General features: G+C 33.1%; 1 protein-coding gene across 6 annotated transcripts in view; it reads right to left on the reverse strand.

Moving 5' to 3' along the window:
• Positions 1–3,667: 3,667 nt before the first annotated feature.
• LOC6041286 (stromal interaction molecule homolog) overlaps positions 3,668–23,318 on the reverse strand; it is a 63,300-nt gene continuing 43,649 nt past the window's right edge. For 5 of the 6 annotated variants that reach the window (XM_038262981.1, XM_038262833.1, XM_038262885.1 and 2 more), the window contains exons 8-10: positions 12,211–12,610; positions 11,942–12,091; positions 3,668–4,261 (exon numbers count right to left, since the gene is read on the reverse strand). In XM_038262981.1, the coding sequence (XP_038118909.1) occupies positions 3,811–4,261; positions 11,942–12,091; positions 12,211–12,610 (1,001 nt within the window). In that variant the 3' untranslated portion in view covers positions 3,668–3,810. Of the gene's footprint in view, positions 4,262–11,941; positions 12,092–12,210; positions 12,611–19,262; positions 20,085–23,318 lie in introns of those variants that run through there. The other variant, XM_038263089.1, reaches the window with a different exon arrangement.

A 23,318-nucleotide genomic window follows, 5' to 3' on the forward strand; every position in this document is an offset into this window, starting at 1 on the left:
CAACTTTCAAAACAAGAACATCTAAACCTGGATATGTTTGGCAATTCCACTAAAGTGCAGATATATCATGGCAGGGTTGCCATACCTTGGATCTTTTTGACTCTTTAAAAACTTTCAATTTGACAAGTTATTTGTTAGTTATGGGGTAAAACGTACAAAATCGCAATGTCAACCTGGGCGATAATCAACGTTTCGACCAGTTATGCGGGCTTTTCAGGTATTTGATTTTTTTCGAAATGAAAATATCAAATTCAAATAACGAATTAAATAACATTTTTTTTCAGTTCCGTTTTGACAATACTTACTGAAGCAATTCTCCCAAAATGAGCAAGTTTATTGGGAATTTAATTTTTCTAATTTTTGATTTGAATGAAGCCTTGACTGTAACTTTTGTATGCCCAAAGAAGGCATTTTTTTATGTTTAGTTCGTCCATAAAAGTCTCAACACAATTTTGGCTGATGCATAAATCAAACAAAATTATATTTTTTTTCAACTTCGACTTTTCACACAACATAAAAATTTTTGAAAATTCTCGTTGGTATATTTTAAATGACAAAAGTTACATTACTTGCGCTATGACACAAATTGGTAAAAAAAATTAAACAGTGCTGCCAATTTTATCAAATAACTATACCTTTCGAAAACTGTAGAAAAGGCATTTTTTAAATTTCATTTATAGATGTAAAAATTAATTTGCAATCGAAAAGTATTTTACAGAAATTTCGATTTCGTACAATCACATCAAAAGTTATTTAGTTGTCGTTGCTAGATGAAAAATTTTAAAAGTACATTTCGATTGCAAATTTAAAAATTGCCATTAAAAAATGAAGCCAAAAAATGTTAGATTTTTTCCCACAGTTTTCAAAAATCATGATTTTTTCGAAAGTTTGGCAACACTGCCAACAGATTTCTAACCAAATTTTGTCATTGCTCGAAAAATGATAAATTTAAAAAATGATAACTTTGCGGAATAATTTTGTTTATTGTGTATTAAGCCGAATAAAAAAATCAAAACTTTTAGGAGTGTTACTATTGTTACCAAAAAGTCCTAAGCAATACCTACAACTTTGCCGAAGACATCAATCGATCAGAACATCAGTCCTGAAGATACAGATTTTTGAATATTTTAATGACATTTTTGGGTGGACAGCTGCCAAAATTGTAGGAAAATTTGTATGGACGAACTAAAGCAGGTATTAGACTATGACTAAGGCAAGTGATTATTCACGATTTCGCGGAAGCCGCGTAATCCACACAGAAAAAATAATGTAAATTTGGAAGCTGTAATTTTGGAAGGTTGAATATTACCTCTTTTATGGTGTAATTTTACCTCAATTTAGACTGAAAAAGTGACATTACACCAGAAAAGTGGAAAAATTACACATTTCCAGAGGTAAAATTACACCTTTTTTCTGACATAAAAGATGTACCCCTTCCCAGATGTAATATTATCATGATTTTTTTTTTCTGTGCATAAAATTTTCCCCTGGCCTTGAATTTTGCTAAAAACCGTGAAATGCTCAAATATAAATTCAAATACTTCACAAGATTTTTGACAAGCATTTTCCAAATAAAAAAAAATGCATGTCAGATTAAAAATTATTTTTTCAAGATCTGGTTCGTTAGACTATTCTTAATGTTAAAAAAACTGCTATAAATGAAGTTTATCCTAAACTTTTTTGAAATACTCAAATTTCCCTGTATTTTATATTTGTGAAAATAATAAAATTTGATTACACTTATTTTACTGATTCTACTTTCGATTAATATGTCGTTTAGTTGAATGAGCTTCGGTTTGAAGATATTTTAGTCAATGTAATTTCTAAAATCTTATTAGAAACAAATAGCTGAATCATAAATTCAACTGAACAAAAATACTTCAAAATTTCCCAAAATTAATACATACAACTTTTTCTATATAAATATTTTTGGTCACAAGGGTTTATTTTCTATCTTGAACCACAGCTAAATTTTACGAAAAAAAAAACTTTTCTGTTTATAAAAATGCTTAAAGAACACATTTTTACATTTTTTATTTGGCAGTTTTCAAAGCATCGTGAAATTGCCGTGAATCCTAATATTTTGTGGTTGACATACCGCGAAAATTCTTTTTTTTTTGCCGTGAAAAATCACTAGTCAAACTGGCACTTTTTTGTGTTTGACAGTTTGCTAAACTCGCAAAATGTATGCAGATTGACGTTTCCGCAAACAAATGCTGGCAAACTAACAAACAGACAAAATGACAAACTGAAAAAAAGTGCGAGTGTGTTTGTCATAGTCTAATACCATCTTAATTATAAAAATTGTCTTCGTTGGTCGTAGAAAAAGTACATACAAGTTTCATCCAAATCAGAAATCAGAAAATTACACAATGACGGAAAGGCTTACTTATCATCACCAAAAATAGCAGTGCTAAAAAGTCATTATAGCACTCAACGTTCAGCACTTGTATCGAAAAGTAAGTATTTTTTACACTGTTTGGGATTATGAGTTGGCTAAACACACGAACGCCAAACTAAAGGGGGGGAATGATGGTAATTTTAATGCGGAATTACTAAGAAAAATAAGTAAATTTTCAGGTGATATTCCACATTTCTCTGGTTAAGGCTTGAATGCGAAACGGTCACAGGACAAAGATTGAATGTTCACACATAGCGTCACCGAACGCACAGGCCGAGCTCAACTTGAGAGCAACCCAACCACCAGAAGACGCATGCTCTTTCTTTTTTTTCTCTCTTTCTCGCTTGTGCGAGACTACGAGGTGACAGTAATCATTTGAATGAAGTCATGGCAAAGGTGATCGAAATTCCGAAGCGCCTCAGTCTCCAATTATTTGACTGCAAATATTTCTCAAAGTTTATGTTCCACGACTCTAGCTCGAAGTCAAAAATGGACTTGCAAGCTATTGTTTTAGCTTCAAAGATTTTTTTTGCGAAAATAACTTTTTACTAATGTTCAAAAAATGTTGCAGGAACAAAATTGAGTTGAACTTTCATCATTATATATCGAAATTCAGAGAGATCTACATTTTGACATGGTGGGCGCCGGTAATGGCTCCTACCAGCAGAGACTTGTTCTTGCTTGGTGATTATTTTCACTAATGTTCAGCCTTTCGATGTTCAGTTCTTGGCAGATTTGAGCTACACTTTACACAATTGGAAGAGATTGATGTTTTTTTGTGCAGCTCCAGTTTTATAAATAAGTAGGTAAAACTCACAAACAGTAACAGTAATGGGTAGCTTTCTCCTTAAATTACCATCGAACAGGAAACGATGGAATCATGTTCTCACTCACGAATGTGTTCAACTCTCTCTCTCTTTCTCTCTCGATTGTATATTTCGTTTTCGTTCATGTTTTTGCCACAATAGTTATGCAGTCCTAGATGTCTGTATGTCACACAACACTTAAACGGTCATTCGAAATCAAATACGAATTAGTTTGCTACTTAAACCGAGTCTCATAAAAGAATCAACAATATAAAATAGTATAACGAGTGTTTTTTCCGTAAACGGTAAAAAGTTCCACACCTAAAACCAACAAGCCACAACACTTACCTCCTCCTCCTTCAACCATCCGTGCGCTTCCACATTCTAAAATCACATTTTACCTTTGCCTTTCGCCGGCGCCGCACCACGTTCCGGATGCTCCCGATGGTGGCGTTCCACCGCTGTCAGATGCTCCTCCGGCGCCCACTCCGAAACAGCTGCTCGTCGTCCTTGCTGTGGCGCCGGTACTGCTCCTCGTCCTCAATCTCCTGCCCTTCCCCCTCGCCCTCTTCCTCCTCCTTCAGTTCCGCTTCCACCGCCAGCTCATTGGGTTTTCTTGCTGGAGGATTTGCTAAACTTCTTTCCGAACGGAAAGTGCAACTTTCGTCGTCGCCGCTTGACGTCCTCGTCGACGGTGGACGAGTCGGTCGAGTAGGTGTCAAGCTCCGGTGGTCCCGCCGTGGCCGCGGCCGCCCCAACTCCTCCTCCATCTCCGGCAGGGGCTGCAGCAGTGCCGGCAGCGAGGCCGCCGTCCCGCGGTGCTGGCTGGGGAACAAACTTTCCAGGCTGGTGGTGGTGCTGAAGTGGCTGAAGTTCGCGGGGAACGAGCTGGCCATCAGCGAAGTGCTGGAGCTGTAGCGTTGAGCCGGGCGTTGATGATGAAATTGGGAGCGGCGCCGGCGGTGGATGGCCCGCAGCTGCCGCTGAAACAGATACCGCTGGGGATTCCAGGGACACCAGGTCCGAGTTCGAGGACCGGACCAGGGAGAAGAGGCTGTTGAAAGAAGGAGGAGACAATAAGGATTTAGAAATTGGAAACATTGAATTCTGTAGAATTGCGCAAGTTTTGCTCAAACTGAAGCTCGAAACTAAAAGAAAACTCTCAAAATATTAACTTGGCCAAATCAAGCAGAAGGTCATCACGTTATAGCGCTGAAAAACTCCATCTGATTCACGTTAAACTTTCTCATAATTTCGTAGCCGGCCTAGAATTTTTTGTAGACCTGGAGAGAATTACCCTAATTTTCCACACTAAAAAGGTTAGTTGAAATATTGAAATGAATTTGTAAATGGAGATTTTTTTAAGAATGACCTGAAAAAGTTTTGATTTTAGGCAAAAAAACGGGCAAAATCAACTAGAAAGCAGTAAAATTCAAACGTTACCACGAATCATCTCACTCACTCGTATCAGGGACTTTGAATTGCCGTTGAGAAGACATTTCTCCTTGGATTTCCGAAGCCTACCATAGCAATATTAACTATCGCTTAAACCTAACCTCTACATAAATACAACATAAATAACTGCTCAGCTTTGCTCGGTTTTGTAACTCTAAGCAGGAATACTATCTTCAAACATTTAACGACATCCGAGTCGTCGCGGTCTTCCTCTATCGCTTCAGTTAGAGAAAGGATCGGTGATATCACTTTTACTACTGCTATTGCTACTGTTCATGTCGTGCAGCTTCTGCTGCCTGGAATGTAACGAAATACAAACGGAAAAAAATATGTTTAAACAAAACAAGAGTTGGGATGAATTGGGTGAAATATGTAAGTGAACAGAACATATGTAATGGAGTGAGATGAAAATTGTGTATTTTTTTTTTATCCCTCAAGCCCGTTTCAAATATTTTTCAAAGTTTATGTCTTATTTCAAGTTCGTGTGGGAAATTTGCTCAATACGGTTGTACTTAATTATGCTAAGTGAGTTAGAAAATATCAATTACCCTTAATTTTGATGTTTTTTTAACTACACTCTTCTGTAAAATGGTATAATCTGGTAACCCGGATAAAAAATTACCATTTGATTACCATATTAGATCATACAATGACACTTTGAGAAATGGTAACTATTTGTGAAATCGTTTTTCAATTTCCCAAAATTAAAATTTAACTATATTAAACTATGTGTGAACTGTTTGATTTAAGGTTACTTTTTGCCAAATAGTACTTAAACCATTTATTTACCATACAACAAACAGTTTTTTGACAAAAATAGTACTGAGTTTTTTAAGGTTACCATTGCTAACCACCCTTATGCCAGATGGTTAAACCATTTGTGAGATAGTAAAAATTCATGCCAACCATATAAATACCATTTCTAAAATAGTAGTCAAACATTTTTGGAAATGGTAGTAACAATATAGTTTAAAGTTCAATTACCATATGAAAAAAAGTTTTTATATGGTACTTTTTTATGCGGGAACACTGTACAAAGATATCTTATAACAGGTAAATCCAATTGAAAATTACTTTCAGAATCAATTTTTCGGTGCATTTCCAGATTGTTATCTGAATAATCTTTTTTAATTTTCTATCCGACAACACTGCCCAGAGGTTTCAAATCAAATTTCAAAAAAATTATAACAAAAAATAAATTGGAAATGTTTATGATTTGAGTTTTGAATAATTCCCAAAACAACAAACCAAAAATTTGCGTATATTTATAAACCAAGTTAACTATACTTTTAATTGTGCCTTTTTTTTGAAGATACATTACAGCTACCTTTATTTATGTCCGTTTGACTTAAATAACTCAAAACAAGATTTTCCCACCCAACTTTTTTTTTGTAAAAAAACCTTTTTAAAAAAACAAAATTTAAAAAAAAAAATATTCAAATCTGCATGAACTTTGTACATGTTTTACAAACATATTTGTTAGCTGTAACGCATAAAATATTTAAAAAATAAATTCAAATCCATATTTGTCAATCGGTGTTGTATATGAGTGATAGAAAAAAAATCATTTGATGATTCTTGAACCGAATATTCATGTGGCAACCGTCAATATAGGCTTGTAAGTTTTCTTCTTATATCTCCTTCGCTTTGCTTCGTTCAAAATCACTCGCCGGAGATTCTTTTGTTTTCTCAGAATACCACAATGAAAGAACGCAAAAGGGGGATCGGAAAAAGACCAAGCACTACGTTAAACTGCGTTGTTAAATTTTGTTTAATGGCGGCTTTTATGGCTCCGAAGGGGAATCATTCTGAATGAGAGATTGAAATTTTGTATATGAACTCAAATTTTCACAAGATACCGTTTTTAATAAAATACTCAAATTTTCTAATGGTGAAATGTAATATGCATTTTTACTTTATGGATTACTTTTTGAAGAATACTGAATTCTTCACAAGATACCGTAATACTCGAATTTTTAAAATTTTCTAATATAGGTATAAACTCTCAAACAGTAAAAATGCATACAAAACCTATCAATACTATTTATTATTCTAAATTATGAAAAATTGAGTATTTTCATAAAATACAATTTTCTTTACAAGTTCTAGTATTAAAAACCCCAAAAAGTGAAAATTTATTTTTGAAAATTGCCTCGTTTGAACCCATATTGGGACCGTCTCGGATCGAACCCAGGCCGACTGGGCGAGAAGCAATTACGCTTACCCCTTACCACGGGTCCCGACGTCATACAAAAATGGTACGTAAATATTCGAACAGCTGTAACTTTTGAGTGAATTTTCTGATCAATTTGGTATCTTGGGCAAAGTTGTAGGTATTGTTGCGGACTATTGAGGGAAAAAATAGGTACACGGAAAAAATTGCCAATTCTTTTATTAACCTTTTTTTACAAAGACTCAATTTCCTAAAATACGTAATTTTTTATTTTCGAAATTTTTTGATATGTTTTAGGGAATCTATGACATTTCCCCGAAACCCATATTACCGAAGGGACATTTCCCCGAATGCCACTTCCCCGAAAAGACACTTCCCCTAATAGTCATTTACCCGAATTCCATTTACCCGAATTTCCCATTTCCCCTAATCGTCCACATCCCCGAATGCCATTTTCCCGAATGGGCCACAATCCCGAATGCCACTTACCCGATTAGTCATATCCCTGAATAGTCATTTCCCTGAATGCCATTTCCCCGAACGCGGTCAAGCGGAAATGCCCGGTGCCCCGGAGCGCGCGCTCCTGGGCACCGGGTATTTCCGCTTGACCGCGTTCGGGGAAATGGCATTTTAGAAGAAAAAAATTATGACAATTTTTATCACATCAAACTACATATTTAAAGGTTCGTAATGACCTTGAATGATCAACTTTCTTTTTGGCTTCATTCAGAACAGACGTAGCATTTTAGGGGGGATTCAAAACAAATTCCAATACAATGAATATTGTTACAGACTTTTTTTTATACATATATTCTCAAAACAAATACTTTTTTCTTATAGACATGATAATAATAATGCAATAGAAGTTTTGTTATTTTTTATGATTCAAAAAACATACCGTGCGATTTTCGTAGTACAGAACCCCGTACACACTCATCATTTTATTCACATTGCTGGTTTGGGATTTGGGGAAAAGTATAATCAACAAAAACTTTAAATAAAATTTGTACCAGCCTTATGTACCTATTTGTTCGATTTTTGTGTTCTTGAACAAAATTCGAAAAAAGACAAATTTCCTTGCAAATTTCTCAAAAACAACATCTAATTATGCGGTTGAATACAAATGTTAATTGAACAAAAAAAAAACGAGTACAGTCCAGACTTGATTATCCGAAGGCTTCGGAAAAATTTCACTTCGGATAATTGAATCACGATTTTTTTTATGATGCCTATTTTTTATTGTCGAGCGTATGTCCCTAAACTACGTTAAAGTGATTTAGAACTTTTAAATCCAAGGCCAATATGGCGGTGTTGAAATATTGAAAAAATGCATTTTATTATTTAATGATTGCATATTCAACTATTCAAATTTTACTAAAATGGGGTTGCAGTACTCAAATTTGATGTTTAAAACAAGAAAAAGAAAAAAACGAAAAAAATTGTTCTTGATTCGATTATTCGAAGTCCCATACAAACCTTCGGATAATCAAACTTCGGATAATCGAAACTTCGGATAATCGAGGCTTCAGATAATCGAGTCTGCACTATAATTGGGTCCCAAAATTAAGCTTAAATTTGTGATATTATTGTTCACAACGATATGGCTTATTTTTCTAAGTACAATGACCCATTGAACGACCGCAAAGGATTTAAAATGGATTTTAATTCAATTTTAAAAATTCACTTCACGGCCCTTCTTGGCAGAAAAGCTTCTACTTGACAGCTCGTTCCAAGGGGACCATAGTGGATCCATAGAAAAAATGTTGTCTTGTCAATAACTTTTTTTTTGCATAAAAATGAAAAAACGTTATCAGAAATGGTTTTTAATCATGTTTCTTACCGTTGTTCATAAACATTGATAATGGGCTTTACTAAGCAATTTACAACATTTAATCAACAGCATACCCGAAAAAGCTGTTTGTTCGGTAAAATTGAGAAAGAAAATATCTGTTTTTCATGGAAAAAGGCTTTAGCGAAAATGATGATTAGGGGATATGAAAATTCGGGAAAATTTAAATTTAAATAAACGGCAATTGGCGTAAGTGTCACTTCGGGGAAATGGCATTCGGGGAACTGGCCGATTAGGGGAAATGGCATTCGGGGATATAACCGATTAGGGGAAATAATATTCGGGGAAATGGCATTCGGGAATGGGGCTGATTAGGGGAAGTGATATTCGGGGATGTGGTCAATTAGGGGAAATGATTTTCGGGGAAATGGCATTCGGGGAAATGTCATTCGGGGAAATGAGCTAGACCCGTTTTAGGGGATAGTAACTTTTGAGCCCTAGAGAAGTATGGTCAAAAAATCTGCCGCCAAGTTAAATTTTTTGAAAAAATAGAGGTTTTTGAAAAAAAATCGAAATTTCATGCCAAAATAAATTTACCTTTTTTTTATGTAAAATTGAATTTGCAATCTAAAAGTGCCAGGCAGATTTCTTTATAAACGGCTCTGTTTTTAAGATATAGCCACCGAAAGTTTGATTTTAGCGAAATATTAGCAGTTTTTCGATTTATAAAAATAATGACCATGAGTGACCATTTCAAAAAATATTTGTTTTTGAAAGGTTCAGAAAATTTGCTATGAAATTGTCTAAGAGACATTGAAGATTGGACCTCGGGTTGCTGAGATACAGCAGCTTAAAGAAAAAGAAACAGGAAAATTTAAGTCTCACCCAAACAACGCACCATTTTCTTATGACGATATCTCAGCAACTAATGTTCCAATTTTCAGTGTTAAAACATGAAACATTTGTTAAATGTTTCGATCTCTTCGAAAACAATATTATGATTTTTTTTTTAAATCCAGAGAAACATTTGAATGAGCCAAACATTCAAATTACGAGTATAGATCGACAGCCAGAGAATCGATTGTATCAATAAAGTGACCCGTATTGCAAATTATGAAAATTCGTATTTCATGAAAATACGATATTTAGTGAAAATTTGAGCATTTTACTACAAAAGCTAGAAAATGTTTATAAAATTTCACGTCATTTAATTCCCATATTAAAAACCCGATTTAATCCCACCTGGGTGAGATAGAGCCTTTCTTACTAAAGAATAAAACAATGGTAGAACTTCTTTCAATTCATAACATCGACTTTGTTTATTTATAACGTCAGCACAAAAGAAAGTCTTATGATGAAAGCAAAGTATTATAAATGATATGTTTTCCAAAAGAAATATAAAACGCAATTTTCACCAAAAGAATATGTTTAACCGTACATATTCTTAATCAAACAAGCGTTTATGACAAACGCGAGCATAGCAAGCTTTCCATGCGCCAGTGACAACGTACACCGCGGATTCGGTTTTCTAGCTTCGGTACGAGCCCTTTTCTGTGTTAGTATTTTGGTTCATCTTACCATGGTACGAGGTACAAGTGAACAGCGTGTGCCGCACACGGTGCAGGGAAGATAGCCATTCAGCTTCTACGGAAGTGACAGAGTCAGAGATAACTATTTTTACAACCTCACCACTACACACTCAATCGCGAGTATCTTAGGTAGAAAGCCATTGGCGTCGCCAGTATTGAAAACTTTGAAAACGATATAAACGATGAAAAGCTTAGAAAGCTAAACTTACGAAAACACGAAAAAATGAAGTCTACTTTAAGGCGATTTTAGGAACACACGGGGAACAAATTGATTGTAGCCGGATGAATGTCCTATGTCGCAAAAGTTTTTGCCTAAACATTGGACAGTTATGCCAAAACGGACAGGGCAAAAGAAACCGAAAAGCTACGATAGCTTACATGTTGTAGGAAACATCGGTAGACAAGCTATTACAAACGAGCATATCTCGAGCCACAAAATATATGCGCCAGCATTCTCGCGCCAGTATTCGAAGCTCAACTTGACAACTTGTCGACTTGCCGACGAAGCGTTGAAAATCGATGTAGTGTGATTTCTATTTTGCTCACGTCAGTTGATGATTACATTAGAAACGGGGAGGATAAACTCTTTATTTACACTTCGACATGGGCTAAATTGGGTCCTAAAATTATTTTTAAATATATAATATTATTGTTCACAACTATAAAGCTTATTTTTTTAGTACAATGATCCTTTGAACTACAACAAAGGATTTAAAATGGGATTTTAATTCAATTTAAAAAAAAATAACTTCACGACCCTTCTTGACAGAAAAGGTCCTACTTGACAGGTCGTTCCAAGGCGACCATAGTTGATCCATCGAAAAAATGTTTTCTTGTCAATTTATTTTTTTGCATTAAAATGAAAAAAAAGTGATCAGAAATGGTTTTTAATCGTGTTTTTACCGCTGTACAAAAAAAACTACACAGGGCTTTAGTACCCAATTACAATTATAAAAATTCGAGTATTATCATGTCATTAGGTATTTCGTGAAAATTTGAGTTTTTTATTCCAAAAACCACAAGAAAATTTTGCATCATTCAGCACTGATAATGATGTGCTTTTTTGTAAAAAAAAATATATTTTTACAAAAAAAAATCTAGTTAGGCTAGTACAAATTTTATTTCCAGTTTTTGTCTTCCTTGTCCTTGTCTTTGGGTTGACTTAAAAATCTTTAGAATTTTTGAAAATTTTCGATGTTTATTTTCGCGAAAATTTTAGTTTTCGTCAAATCTTACATTTTTAGAAAACTAATGATTGCAAAACAACTAAACTAGTGTTAAATGCATTTTAAAACACTTTTGTTGAAACCATGGCATGTTATTTCATTATTTAAATTTTTTGATATATTTTTATATTTTTTTTAGATTTAGACATAAGTGCTGAAAAGTTAATCTTTCTAGCACTCAGATGGATGGTGAAAATACTTTTCAGTTATGATATTTTTCACACAGAAAATTAGGCAGTTTCTTCATTCATAGACAAGAAAAGTTCTTGCGGAATTACAAAAACAATTTTGATGATACAGAATAAGCTTTCTTCGATTTAGATGGATTTTAATTCTGTGTAAGATTTCGAATAGATGAATTCAACATATATTTTGAAGAGGTTTAAAAGATATGAACCATAGTAAAACATAATGTTCATGCAAAAATGAGGAATGTTTACAGTTTAAATACCGCCTAGGTTGCTGATAAAAAACTTAAAAAAAAACAACAAAAACAACTTACCTCTGCGACGACATGGTCTTCCGCGGGGGCGGCATCGGTGCCTTGCCCGGCTGTGCCGTGGGCAGCTTGGCAGGTGCCTTCTTCGAGCGGGGCGGCACGAACCGCTCGTTCGACGACGAAATCAACGTTTCGTCCTGCAAACTTTGCGAACTGTGTGTGTGTATTCGTGTGCGTGTCACAAGCAAGATTTGAGGAAAAAGAGAAGAAAAATCACACTTAGAGGTACAGAAGGGGAAAGAAGAAAACCCAGCGTGCAAAAAGTCTCTCACCTGTCGTTGATGTTGGCCGCCGCCTGGCCAAACGCCATTATCGGCGACGAAAGCGGCGAGGACGGCGTGGTCGAAGACACGGAACTGGAGTGGTTCAAGCTATTGCTGCTGCTGCTTCCGTGGTGGAACTGCTGCAGCGAAGGCGCCTGGTGATGGCCGTACTGCTGCTGTTGCTGCTGCTGAAGATGGCTGTTGGAAGACACGCTGGCCAGGATGGCCGAAGCCGTTGCCGGTGACACGAGCCCCGAGTTGAGCGGGTTCAACGCAGCGAGCTGCATGCTCGACGTGGTCGGACAACCACCGAGGATGAAGGTGACCGTTTCCCGGTCACCGGTCCGGTCTCCGTCGTCACTGGCCGACGAGTCGTCCCGGCCACTTCTGCAGATGCCGTCATACAAACCTTTTAAGTGTGTTGTTTTTTTTGGTTCCGGAGGGGTTCAAGTGTAGATTCAAGTCACAATAAATGCAATTCAAAAAACATGGAAGAGAAAAGAAATGAAACGAAAATTACATTACATTAAGAACCAAGGCGAGACCATCGTGGCGAATGGTACAATGGAAATTTTTAAATGAAGGGTAAAAAATGAAATAAATATTATGAAACAAAACCGTCCCATGGTGTGTCAAACCGTTAACGAACGGTGTGACACACCATAAAACGATGACCACCAACAAATGAGTGAAACACTTAAAATTATCCTTTGCTCTAAACCAAACTAAAAGTGAAGTTAGACTTAATAATACGAATACCTAATAGCCAACTCTTTATATGACCTATATTACAAAATGTACATTTTTCTGAATATAAAGAATTAGCTACAATTTCAAAGAGGTGCCGAAATCGAATATCAGTGCCGAAACTGTACAAAACAAATTGTATGGCAAATGGAACCTAATTTAAGCAGTCTAATCTGCTGGACTAAAAATATACTAATATTGCCCAAAAAGCCGACTAAAATTTAAAATTTAAAAATGATGCACGAAAAACATCATTGGTTTTGAAACTGACCGCAAAAAATTACATTTCTAAGGAATTGGTCATAACCATGGGTGGGCGGTGCCCTCATGGTTGTTCCGCTAGGGGGACTTTTGCCTAATCATACGAATTTGGGCAATATATAACACGATTTCTGACATAGTCCCTTAACATCGACTTTTCGACTCAGTTGGTCACAATTCTGATGTGTATAATTTTCTTGGCGCACTTTCGATGTATTGCCTTACAATGTCCTTTGTCAAACTGGTCATGTCTGTAACATAACCACCTTTACCGAATGTTGTTGCCAAATAATAAAAAAATATCACGGTGTCAACATTCCACAATTTGATTGAAAATGGATATCTTCCTTTGTTATTAGGATTATTTTTTAATGTCAACAAAAATTTCGTTCTCAGATATTTTTATTGTACCGGCTAACAACTTTTTATTTTTTTCTTGATTGAGGTTTTGCAGCGCGATTGTGTTTCAAATGTAGGTGGCGCCAAAATGAGGTTACTTGCCAAAAATCGTATTGCTTTCTGCAGAATTGAAGAACAAAATCGCTTATTTCTCATGATTTCCTACATTAATCTTAATGAAAGTTGTTGCAAAAGACGAGAAAATTTTTTTGCTTTAAAATAATGAACATCAATTTTTGGGCGCGCAAAAATTTGTGAACTTTTTCTTTAAAAAACATGTTTTGGAACACGAAAAAAATAGTTTCCCCGTATATATCAATGAAATAAACATTTATATAGTTGATAACAGATGTGATAACGTTTATTCAACAATTTTTATTGATTTTTGGCAGACTTTGTTGCCAAATCGTCCAAATTACTATCTTTTTCTAAATTTACAGTTTTCTCATAGAAAAATTAAACAAATATTGGAAAGTTGTACACCAAATTGTAGGAAATAATTTTTCTCATTAGAATCCGGCATAAAAATAATGATTATGAAGGAAAAAACACATTTTTTCAAAAAATCATAGGTTTACAATATTTGTTCATAAGTGGCGACATGTGTCTTTTAGCTTTGCTGCAAATTCTCTGTTTTTTTTATTTTTTTACTTTTTATTTTTTTTTATAAATTGTCTAAGAATATTGATTTAACCACTAAGGCGTGTCGTACAGACCCGTTATGCTATGCTATGCTAGTTTTTCCTCAAAGCCTTCAAAATTTCCCCTACAAAAAAAATTTCAAGCAAGAGCGTTGGCCAAAAATTGCAGCCAAATTATATTAAAAAAATATTATTTAAAAAATCAATAAATACAAGGTGGTCACTCAAGTCGGGAAATCGGGAAAGTCGGGAATTCGTCGAAATCCATGAAAAATTGGGAAAAAGTCGGGAGCTTCGGATTTTTTGACAGGAAAAGTCGGGAATCCCAAGCATATTTCCTAATTCTCGAATTATTTAGTAAAATTTTGTACAATTTTCAAATTAATTTCACTCAATTAGCCTTCCGCAACTTTGTTTTTAAATTTAAGGTTTCTTTCACTACTTTAGTCTATTTGAGTATTTCGATTGTGAATTATAATGCATTACGTCATTTGAAATAACATTACAATTTTTAGATTTCTTTAAACTTTTTTGTTTGTATGGGTAAATTACTATTGATGAAGCTTGATTTTTACTTGTCGAAAAAATTATATATCGAATGAAATCCAAATGTTTTATGTTGAATGAAACAATGGAAAAACATTTTTACGTTTTGAATTTATTAAAAAAGCATTGAAAATACAATAAGTTAAATTCAGGAAATTTTGATTTATTACAACTATGTCTCTTCAAACATTTTGTTTGGACTGGTACAAATTTTATTAAAAGTTTTTTTCTCCACCCCTTCAAAGTTGTCCCGAAAAATCAGGGGGCAGAAAAATATTTTTTTCAAAAAACTTAAAAAAATCTATGGAAGTGCAATCAGCTGAAATCAATTAGAAATACATTCCCCTGCGTTTCGAATCATTTTTAAGCATGCTTGAGTTGATTTAAAAAATTTTGAATTTATTAAATTTTCTATTTTTTTTATCGCAATAAGTTTTTTCTCGCAAAATTTTTTGTTTCGTCATATTCTACATTTTTTTAAAACGAATGATTGCATTTTAAAACACTTTATCCATGCAAATATTGAAAGCATGGCTTGTTATTTAATTTTTTTGCCCCTTTCTCGACCCAGAGGGACAAAAACTTTGAAAAATATTTGCATCAGCCTTACAATTAGTTGTAGAATATGAGACTCCATCCATGAAACAGGGTTTTTCATAAAAAAAGAAAAAAAAAATTTAAAAACTGACAAATCGCTAAATTAACATTGATTTAAAAAAAAACTTAAAAATTTAAAAGGAACTTAGCAGAACATGTTTTAAAACGAATTCCAAGATATTTTGCAATATAAAATAAAGAACATATAAAATTTAAAATTCAGTTATCTTTAACTGTTTACAATCGCCGTTTTCTGTTTGGCCATTTTATGAGTACAATTCCATTATTTATTTTTGAATTCCAGCTTATGATTATTTCTTAAAGATGTTTTGTTTTCTCTCTGAATCATTATTTGATGAATACATTTTGAAGTTTTTTTTAGAAATTTATTCTAAAGTTGAGTTATTGTTACTAAAATTGTCAATAGTTTGATTTTATATTTACTGCTTAATTTTGTTCGATGGTTTTTCTGACTTTTTTTTACAAAAAATATTTTGTTTTAAATCATTCTTTTGATAAGAAATGGCAATTGTTTGAGTTTCTAAAAAAGTCAGGAATTTGAAAATGGGTTTTGAGTGGTCACCCAGTACATTTTTTTTTTAAATACAGTGCGATTGATTGCTCTACAATTTTATTTAAAACAAAGCACAATTTTTGAGTTATAGCCAGTTTTAAGGTCAATTTTGAAAAAAATAATCAATTTTTCGATTTTTAAAATATTGCCCACGAGTACTCATTTAAGAAAATATTTGTGATGAGTGCTTAAAAAAATGTCCTTAAAAATCGTTAAAAAATACATTGTACATTAGACATTTCGTTCCTAAATTAAGAAACAATAAAATTTAAGCTTTTTAAATGTCACATAAACAGCACTCAATTTTAAAATGCCAATACAGAGCGGATTCGTTAATTTGAATGGCCGCTAATTCGAACGTATACGAACTTAAAAGAACTCAATCGTCAGAACCAGTTGTCAAAATTTTACTGTCGAAGTGTAATAATTATTCATGAAATTTTGAGTCTTTTCAAACTGAATATTAACAAAAATTAAAATCTCTTAAATATGTTAAGAGAGCTTCAAATTTGAAAATAGGTCTATAGGACTAACATGTCTTAAATTTACAACTTTCAAAATATTTTTTCGAATAAAATCGGAAAAAATCTGAGATATTTGTTCAAAAAATCATAACGCGGCATAACGGCGGCTAATCCACTCAAACAAATATAATGACAATATAATTTCAAAAATTTAAAAATTTCGACGAAAATAAAAATGTTTTTTCGCGATAAAAAAAAAACTGGGTTGATTATGCTAAAAAATATTAACGCCGGAGCAATTCCACCTCAAATCAGGAATTTTTCTGGTACTTTCGAGCCCGACCCTCTCCGATTTCAATGAAACTTTTTAGACATGTTATATTAGGCCTATATAAGCCATTTTTGTGTATATGGAGTCAAACCGCTGTATCATTACAAGGAATGGACATAGGACAATGGTCAATATGGAGACTTTTATGTAAAATTGTCTGGGGAATCGATTCCCACTGTCGGTTTTCGAAATTAAAAAAAAAAGTTTTAGTAAATGATTTTTGTATTTTTATTATGAGAGACATACCATCCTGCAATCTTCGTGAATCTTTTTGTCACATTTTGGGCTATTCACACAAAAAATTTGAACAAAAAAAAATCGTGACATCACCTTTAAATTTAACTTTTAAACTTAAAAATTTAAAAATCCCATAAAAGTGGCGTGTATTTTTCTTCCAGTGTATTTTTTTCAGAAAGCCCGTCCAATTTCCTACAAGTTTGGGGGAGGGGGGCGTACCTTCTCAAATGACATAGTTGATTACAATTGGCTCCATATACACAAAAATGGCTTATATAGGCCTAGGATAACATGTCTAAAATGTTTCATTGAAATCGGAGAGGGTCGGGCACAAAAGTTTGAATTTGAAGTTGTGTTTAGTTAATTAAACCTTTTTTCTTTGAAAAAGTAAAAACTTTTTGAAAAAAAAATCACACTATGATTTTTTGAGCCATCATTGCAGGAGGGGCTCTCTTAACAAAAACAAAATAGGGAATGTTTCATAAACTCATATCGACGCTGTCGTGCCATCTTGTCGCACCCGCCATTTCGACGTTCCGAGGAAAATGCGTTTTAATGTTTGACTTTGAATAAACAAAAACTAGAGCACGCAATGTAAACAATAGCAAACACGTTTTGTTTGGCTGACCAATCTGTCCCGAAGTTTGGTTGAAGTTGGTTGCTGGAGCCCCGAGTTATAATTACACACGGTAGTCTAATTTATATGTGTGTCAAACACGTTCCGACCTGAAATCCCTTTGGCCAGTTGTCGTACTTACATCAATTTTCAGGGAGCGACAAAATAGTACAACCAGATTGAAACTACTTACATATTTGAAGTGTCAAAAATATACGGAGTTTTTTCGGGTTTCGTTGAATATCTCAGGATTGAAATCGAATTTTGGAGATTTGTGAGGCATTGTGAGCTGCACAAAATGGCGTTCTTAACTTAATTTGGCCCAAAAGGCACGTACGACAAGTTAGCACGACGGCGACGATATGGAATAGAATGCCCCGATTTAGATTGGAAAAAGTAAAGTTACACAGAAGAAAAGTAATATCACACATTTTATTCTCACGTTGTCTTATGTCTTTTTACTCAAAAATGGGTTCAAATCTCTAACAATAATTTAAAATTAATCGCTATAAGATTTAAAAAATTTATGTCAGAAATATTATAACCTCTAAAAGTGTGAAAATTTACATCTTTTTATGTGTAATTTTACCTATTCCATATACATTGAGGTAAAATTACTACATCGAAATTTACTTTGTTTTTGTGGAACTTTGTATCAATTTATGTGGAATTACACTACACAGAAAAAAATATGTAAATTTACACAGCACGTAATTACTGTTTCTTATGTAAACTCACTCAATGTAATGTTGAAATATGATGTAAAGAGTAAAAAGTCATGGAAATTACTCCAATGTAAATCTAAATCTAATGTAAATCATGACTCTAATGGAAACGTTGAGCATGGAAACTCAAATCTGATGAATTTCTACCCGTGTTCAGCTTCCTGTAAATTCCTATTTAATGTAAATCATATATCCAATGTATTTCTGCCAAACGTTGACTTCAAAACTACCCGAACTAAAAATAGTAATATTTGGTTCTCTTTCTATCGCTCTCATACTTCGCTGGCCCACTGCCTGAGCCTCGACCTGAACAAGTTGATGCTTTAGCCGCTCGTTTATAAAATGCGAAGATGGCTCAGTCGGCAGCGGGTAGCAGCAGTAACACCGAACATTCTACCCGTCGTTCGTTCGATTCCAGTCCGGCGTTATTCAACTTGGCCTTCTACGAGAAAGCGTCCCCTACCTGTGAAACAACTTTTTTAAAATCCGAATTTCCTTTTGCTGCCCGCTTCAATCATTTTAAAATAGAACACAGGCCACACCCTTTTCCTACTGCAATCCAAGTCGAGCTTCTCATTCCCATTGGCCAATCAGTATTAGTGGATTTGAACTAATGTAAATTCCAAAAGTAATGTAAATTCCAAAACTAATGTAAATTTTCAAAACTGATGTAAATTTCCAATGAATGTAATGTGAATTTCCTATGAACCTAATGTAAATATACATCATTTATCATGATACCTTTTGGTACATGATAAATAATGTAAATTTACAGAAATATTTTTTTCTGTGTATTTTAAATTTACCGATTTTATTTCTGACACGATATGTTAACTGTCCCAGCACATAATTGTCTGTAATGTGACATTTTATGCTATTATTTCATTCACATGAGACAATTTGGATTGATCACAAGGCTGGAGTTTTTTTTTTTTTTTTTTTGTGGGGTCTAATAAATCAAATTTTCAGTTATTACTTTTTGAGTGTTTTTAAATACGCATTTTCTCATTTGGTTTTGTGTCTGTGTCTGTCTTGGAACTTGTTGTTAGAGTCAGAGTCAGGTCTTCTTTAATGAGTTGAAATCGGAGTCTTAAGAAAATATCTGAGATAATAATACTTATTGTCGTATAGCGTTTTCGAAGCCAAGATCTCTCATCAATTGAATTGTATCTTTTTATCCGAAACCACCAGCAACTAATTTGTGCCACTTTTTTTACTACTCTACGATATTAGTGCAACAATGAATATGAGTTGTGCAAATTTTAACAAATTGTGTATGATTTTGTTAAGTTAACCAAAATGCACGTGCACACACACCTCGATTTAGTAAGGCGGTTTCCGTTCTTTTTTTTTTTTTTTTTGAATGTCACGTGGGGGGAGCAAGACATCATACGGATTAGGAAGGGGGGAAAATGTCACAGCACCAAACAAGCAATAGGCAAGCGAAATTAACACGTAATAAAAAAAGGGGAACGAGCGATTAAAAACAACATTCTGGCTCAATCAAATCTGCGCGCGCAGCTCAAGCAACATCACCTGTTAATTGGTGTAACAGCGTTCAGCGTAAAAATAAATAATTATAAAGAACTTAAGTGACAAATTCTTACCTGTTCCCACTTCTCACTGATAATTCATTCTCTCTCTCTCTCTTTTGATATTTCTCTCTTCCTTCTCTCCCTCTCTTGGACTCGCTTCCCTGGATCACACACTTGAGTCCTGAGTCGCTTTCTTCTAGATCATGTAATCTTGATTTTGGTTTGTTGATTTTGGTTTGTTCGCAATGAATTTCGAATGACATATGTTTTGGTTTGGTTTGATACGAACGAGTGGAACGAGAGGGGGGGTTGCAATTGTTAGCAGACGAGAATCGATCAATTTAGATAAGTGTTAGATTTTGCATAGCGGTTATTATTTTTAGAAAATGGTTTCCACAAATACAAAACACAAAATTAATTGAAGAATTCAATCTAAGCCAATCAATGGGAGGGGGCAACCGAATGCAAAACAAAAGGATATTCGAAAAAATATGAGGAAAGGAAACTAAAAATAAAAACAAACAAGCGGTTTCTTGAACGTAGAAAAAATCGTTACTTTACTGTCAAATAAATAATAGCGAAAATATAAAAAAACACAAAACAGTACAGGTTTATCTTACTGATTTTAAGCCTTAGAATGTAACACTCTTTCTTATTATAGCTTAATAATGATTGTATTGTTTTTTTTACTGATTTCTTATCTCTTATTAGAACTTCACTTGAAGCAAAGCGAACTGGACTACATTTAGCGCGTTATCATCAGAGTATCGGAGTCTGTTCCTCTATAGTTAATAGCTTGCGTGGGATTTATGTATTTATTAAAACCTTCAATTCTCAAGCGATGAATAAAATAGACTTGATTATCGCCGGAAAGGCAGAATGCATTGAAAAGCAAATCATTCACTTTTTAAGAATAAGAAAACCAACAGTAATAAAAAGAAAAGTTATTGCATAACTAATTGAGCGAATTTAGTAGTCACTTTTCGAAGAGCCTTGTTTGAATAGAGCTCGAATACTATTTGCATTTGAATTTAAATGATAATCAATTTTCTAAGAGCAATTCCATGTCAAATTATTATTCTAAACATTTTATCTTGTTACAATATAGTTACGAAATTAATCATTTTCAATCATTTATTATTCGCAAATTTACATAGGGTGAATGTCCCTAAATCGGGCCTTGTATTCATTTCTATCCCATGCATCAAAATTGCATCATAAGTTGAACATTCTTTTATCGATATTTTTTAAATTTTCAGAATATTTAATTCTTACATTTTTCATTTTTTAGACTTTTGAGGATTTTTTTGAATTTACAATCATTGAATTTTCGATTATCGAAACCACATTTTCAAATTTAAATTTTCAAAGTCCTTGGGATTTTAGAAATCATTTTTTTAATATATGAACTTTTACAGCTAATTTAAAAAAAATATGGTTTATTAAAAATTAAACTGCTCAAAAAGATTTTTTTTTTGTATTTTTGATGATAATTTAAATTTTGCTATTTGTGATAAAATGTTAGATTGTTTTTAATTTTGTTTTGTGTTCTTACATTTTTAAATTTTATAGACTTTTGAGGATTTTTTTTAATTTACAATTATTGAATTTTCGATCATTGAAACCACATTTTCAAATTTAAATTTTTAAAGTCCTTGGGATTTTACAGATCATTTTTTTTAATATATGAACTTTTATAGCTAATTTAAAAAAAATATGGTCTATGAGCAATTCCAGCTCAAATCAGGAATTTTTCTGGTACTTTTGTACCCGACTCTCTCCGATTTCAATGAAACTATATAGACATGTTATACTAGGCCTATATAAGCCATTTTTGTGTATATGGAGCCAATAGTACTTAAATATTTTTGTATTTTGCAATTTAAAAATTACTGTATCTCGAAGCCGTTGCATCGTATCAAAAAGTGGTCAAAGACAAACTTGTATGAAATTGAACGGGCTTTCTTAAAAAAAAGATACACTGAAACAAAAATACACGCCACTTCTATGAGATTTTTCAGTTTTTAAGTTGAAAAGTTAAATTTGGTGGTGATGTCACGATTTTTTTTTCGCTCAAAATTTTTGAGGAAATAGCCTAAAATGTTACAAAAAAACTCACGAAAAATGCAGGATGGTATGTCTCTCCTAAAAAAATAAAGAATAACATTTACCACAACTGTTTTTTTTTTTTTTTTTGAAAAGTGGTCTAAACGTCAAAATTTTTCAGAATCGATAGTGGGAATCGATTCCCCAGACAATTTTACATAAAAGTCTCCATATTGACCATTGTCCTAAGTCCAATCCTTGGGAAGAAACAGCGGTTTTAAAAATAAAAAGGTTTAAAAAAATAGGTTTTTTGATGGATTTTGGCAATTTCTATATGACAGACTTGTTTTTTCTGTCTCGTAAATATTTTTACCGCAAAAAGCTCGTCCCATTTTCGTCCATTTTAGGCTATTTCCTCAAAATTTTGAGCGAAAAAAAATCGTGACATCATCATAAAATTTAACTTTTCAACTTAAAAACTGAAAAATCTCATAGAAGTGGCGTGTATTTTTTTTTCAGTGTATCTTTTTTTTAAGAAAGCCCGTTCAATTTCATACAAGTTTGTCTTTGACCACTTTTTGATTCGATGCAACGGCTTCGAGATACAGTAAATTTTAAATTGCAAAATACAAAAATATTTAAGTACTATTGGCTCCATATACACAAAAATGGCTTATATAGGCCTAGTATAACATGTCTACAAAGTTTCATTGAAATCGGAAAGAGTCGGGTACAAAAGAAAAATTCCTGATTTGAGCTGGAATTACTCTTATTCAAAATTAAAATCCTCAAAAATTCAAAAAAATACATTTTTTGTATTCTTGATGATAATTTAAATTTTGCTATTTGTGATAAAATGTTAGATTTTTTAAAATTTTGTCATTTTTGCTATAACATTTTTTTATTGTTAAATTTAAAATTTTCAAGTTTTAAAAATGTCTTATTTTGGAATATCCTTTATTTTAATACAATATTTTTGAATTTTTGATTATTTTTTTATTCATCATCTTTTTAAAATTATCAAAAAAAAATTAAGCTTACAAAAGTTTAAATTGTAAGACCTAGTTTTGTTTTATTTTTTACATATATTTTTCAGATTCCATAATTTTTTATTTTTGTGTTTTTGTTTGGTAAATATTTTAAAGTTTTTGTTCCTCAGCTCTGATTGAAGACGCGGGAGTCTCAAGACTTTCTAAATTTCAATTCTGAGTAATGCTTTAGCATTATTACATAATTACATACAGCATTGCTACGGTAAAAAAATGATTTTGTTTTTTTCTGATTTTTTAGTCTATTTTAAATTCATTGAGTGTAAAAAAATAAATTTATTTATTTAATGTTTCACAATATATTTATTGTAAAAAGCTTACAATTGATAACATAAGTTTTTTTAAGTTT

This window comes from Culex quinquefasciatus, chromosome 1, assembly GCF_015732765.1.
Source record: "Culex quinquefasciatus strain JHB chromosome 1, VPISU_Cqui_1.0_pri_paternal, whole genome shotgun sequence".
NCBI classification, from domain to species: Eukaryota; Metazoa; Arthropoda; class Insecta; order Diptera; family Culicidae; genus Culex; species Culex quinquefasciatus.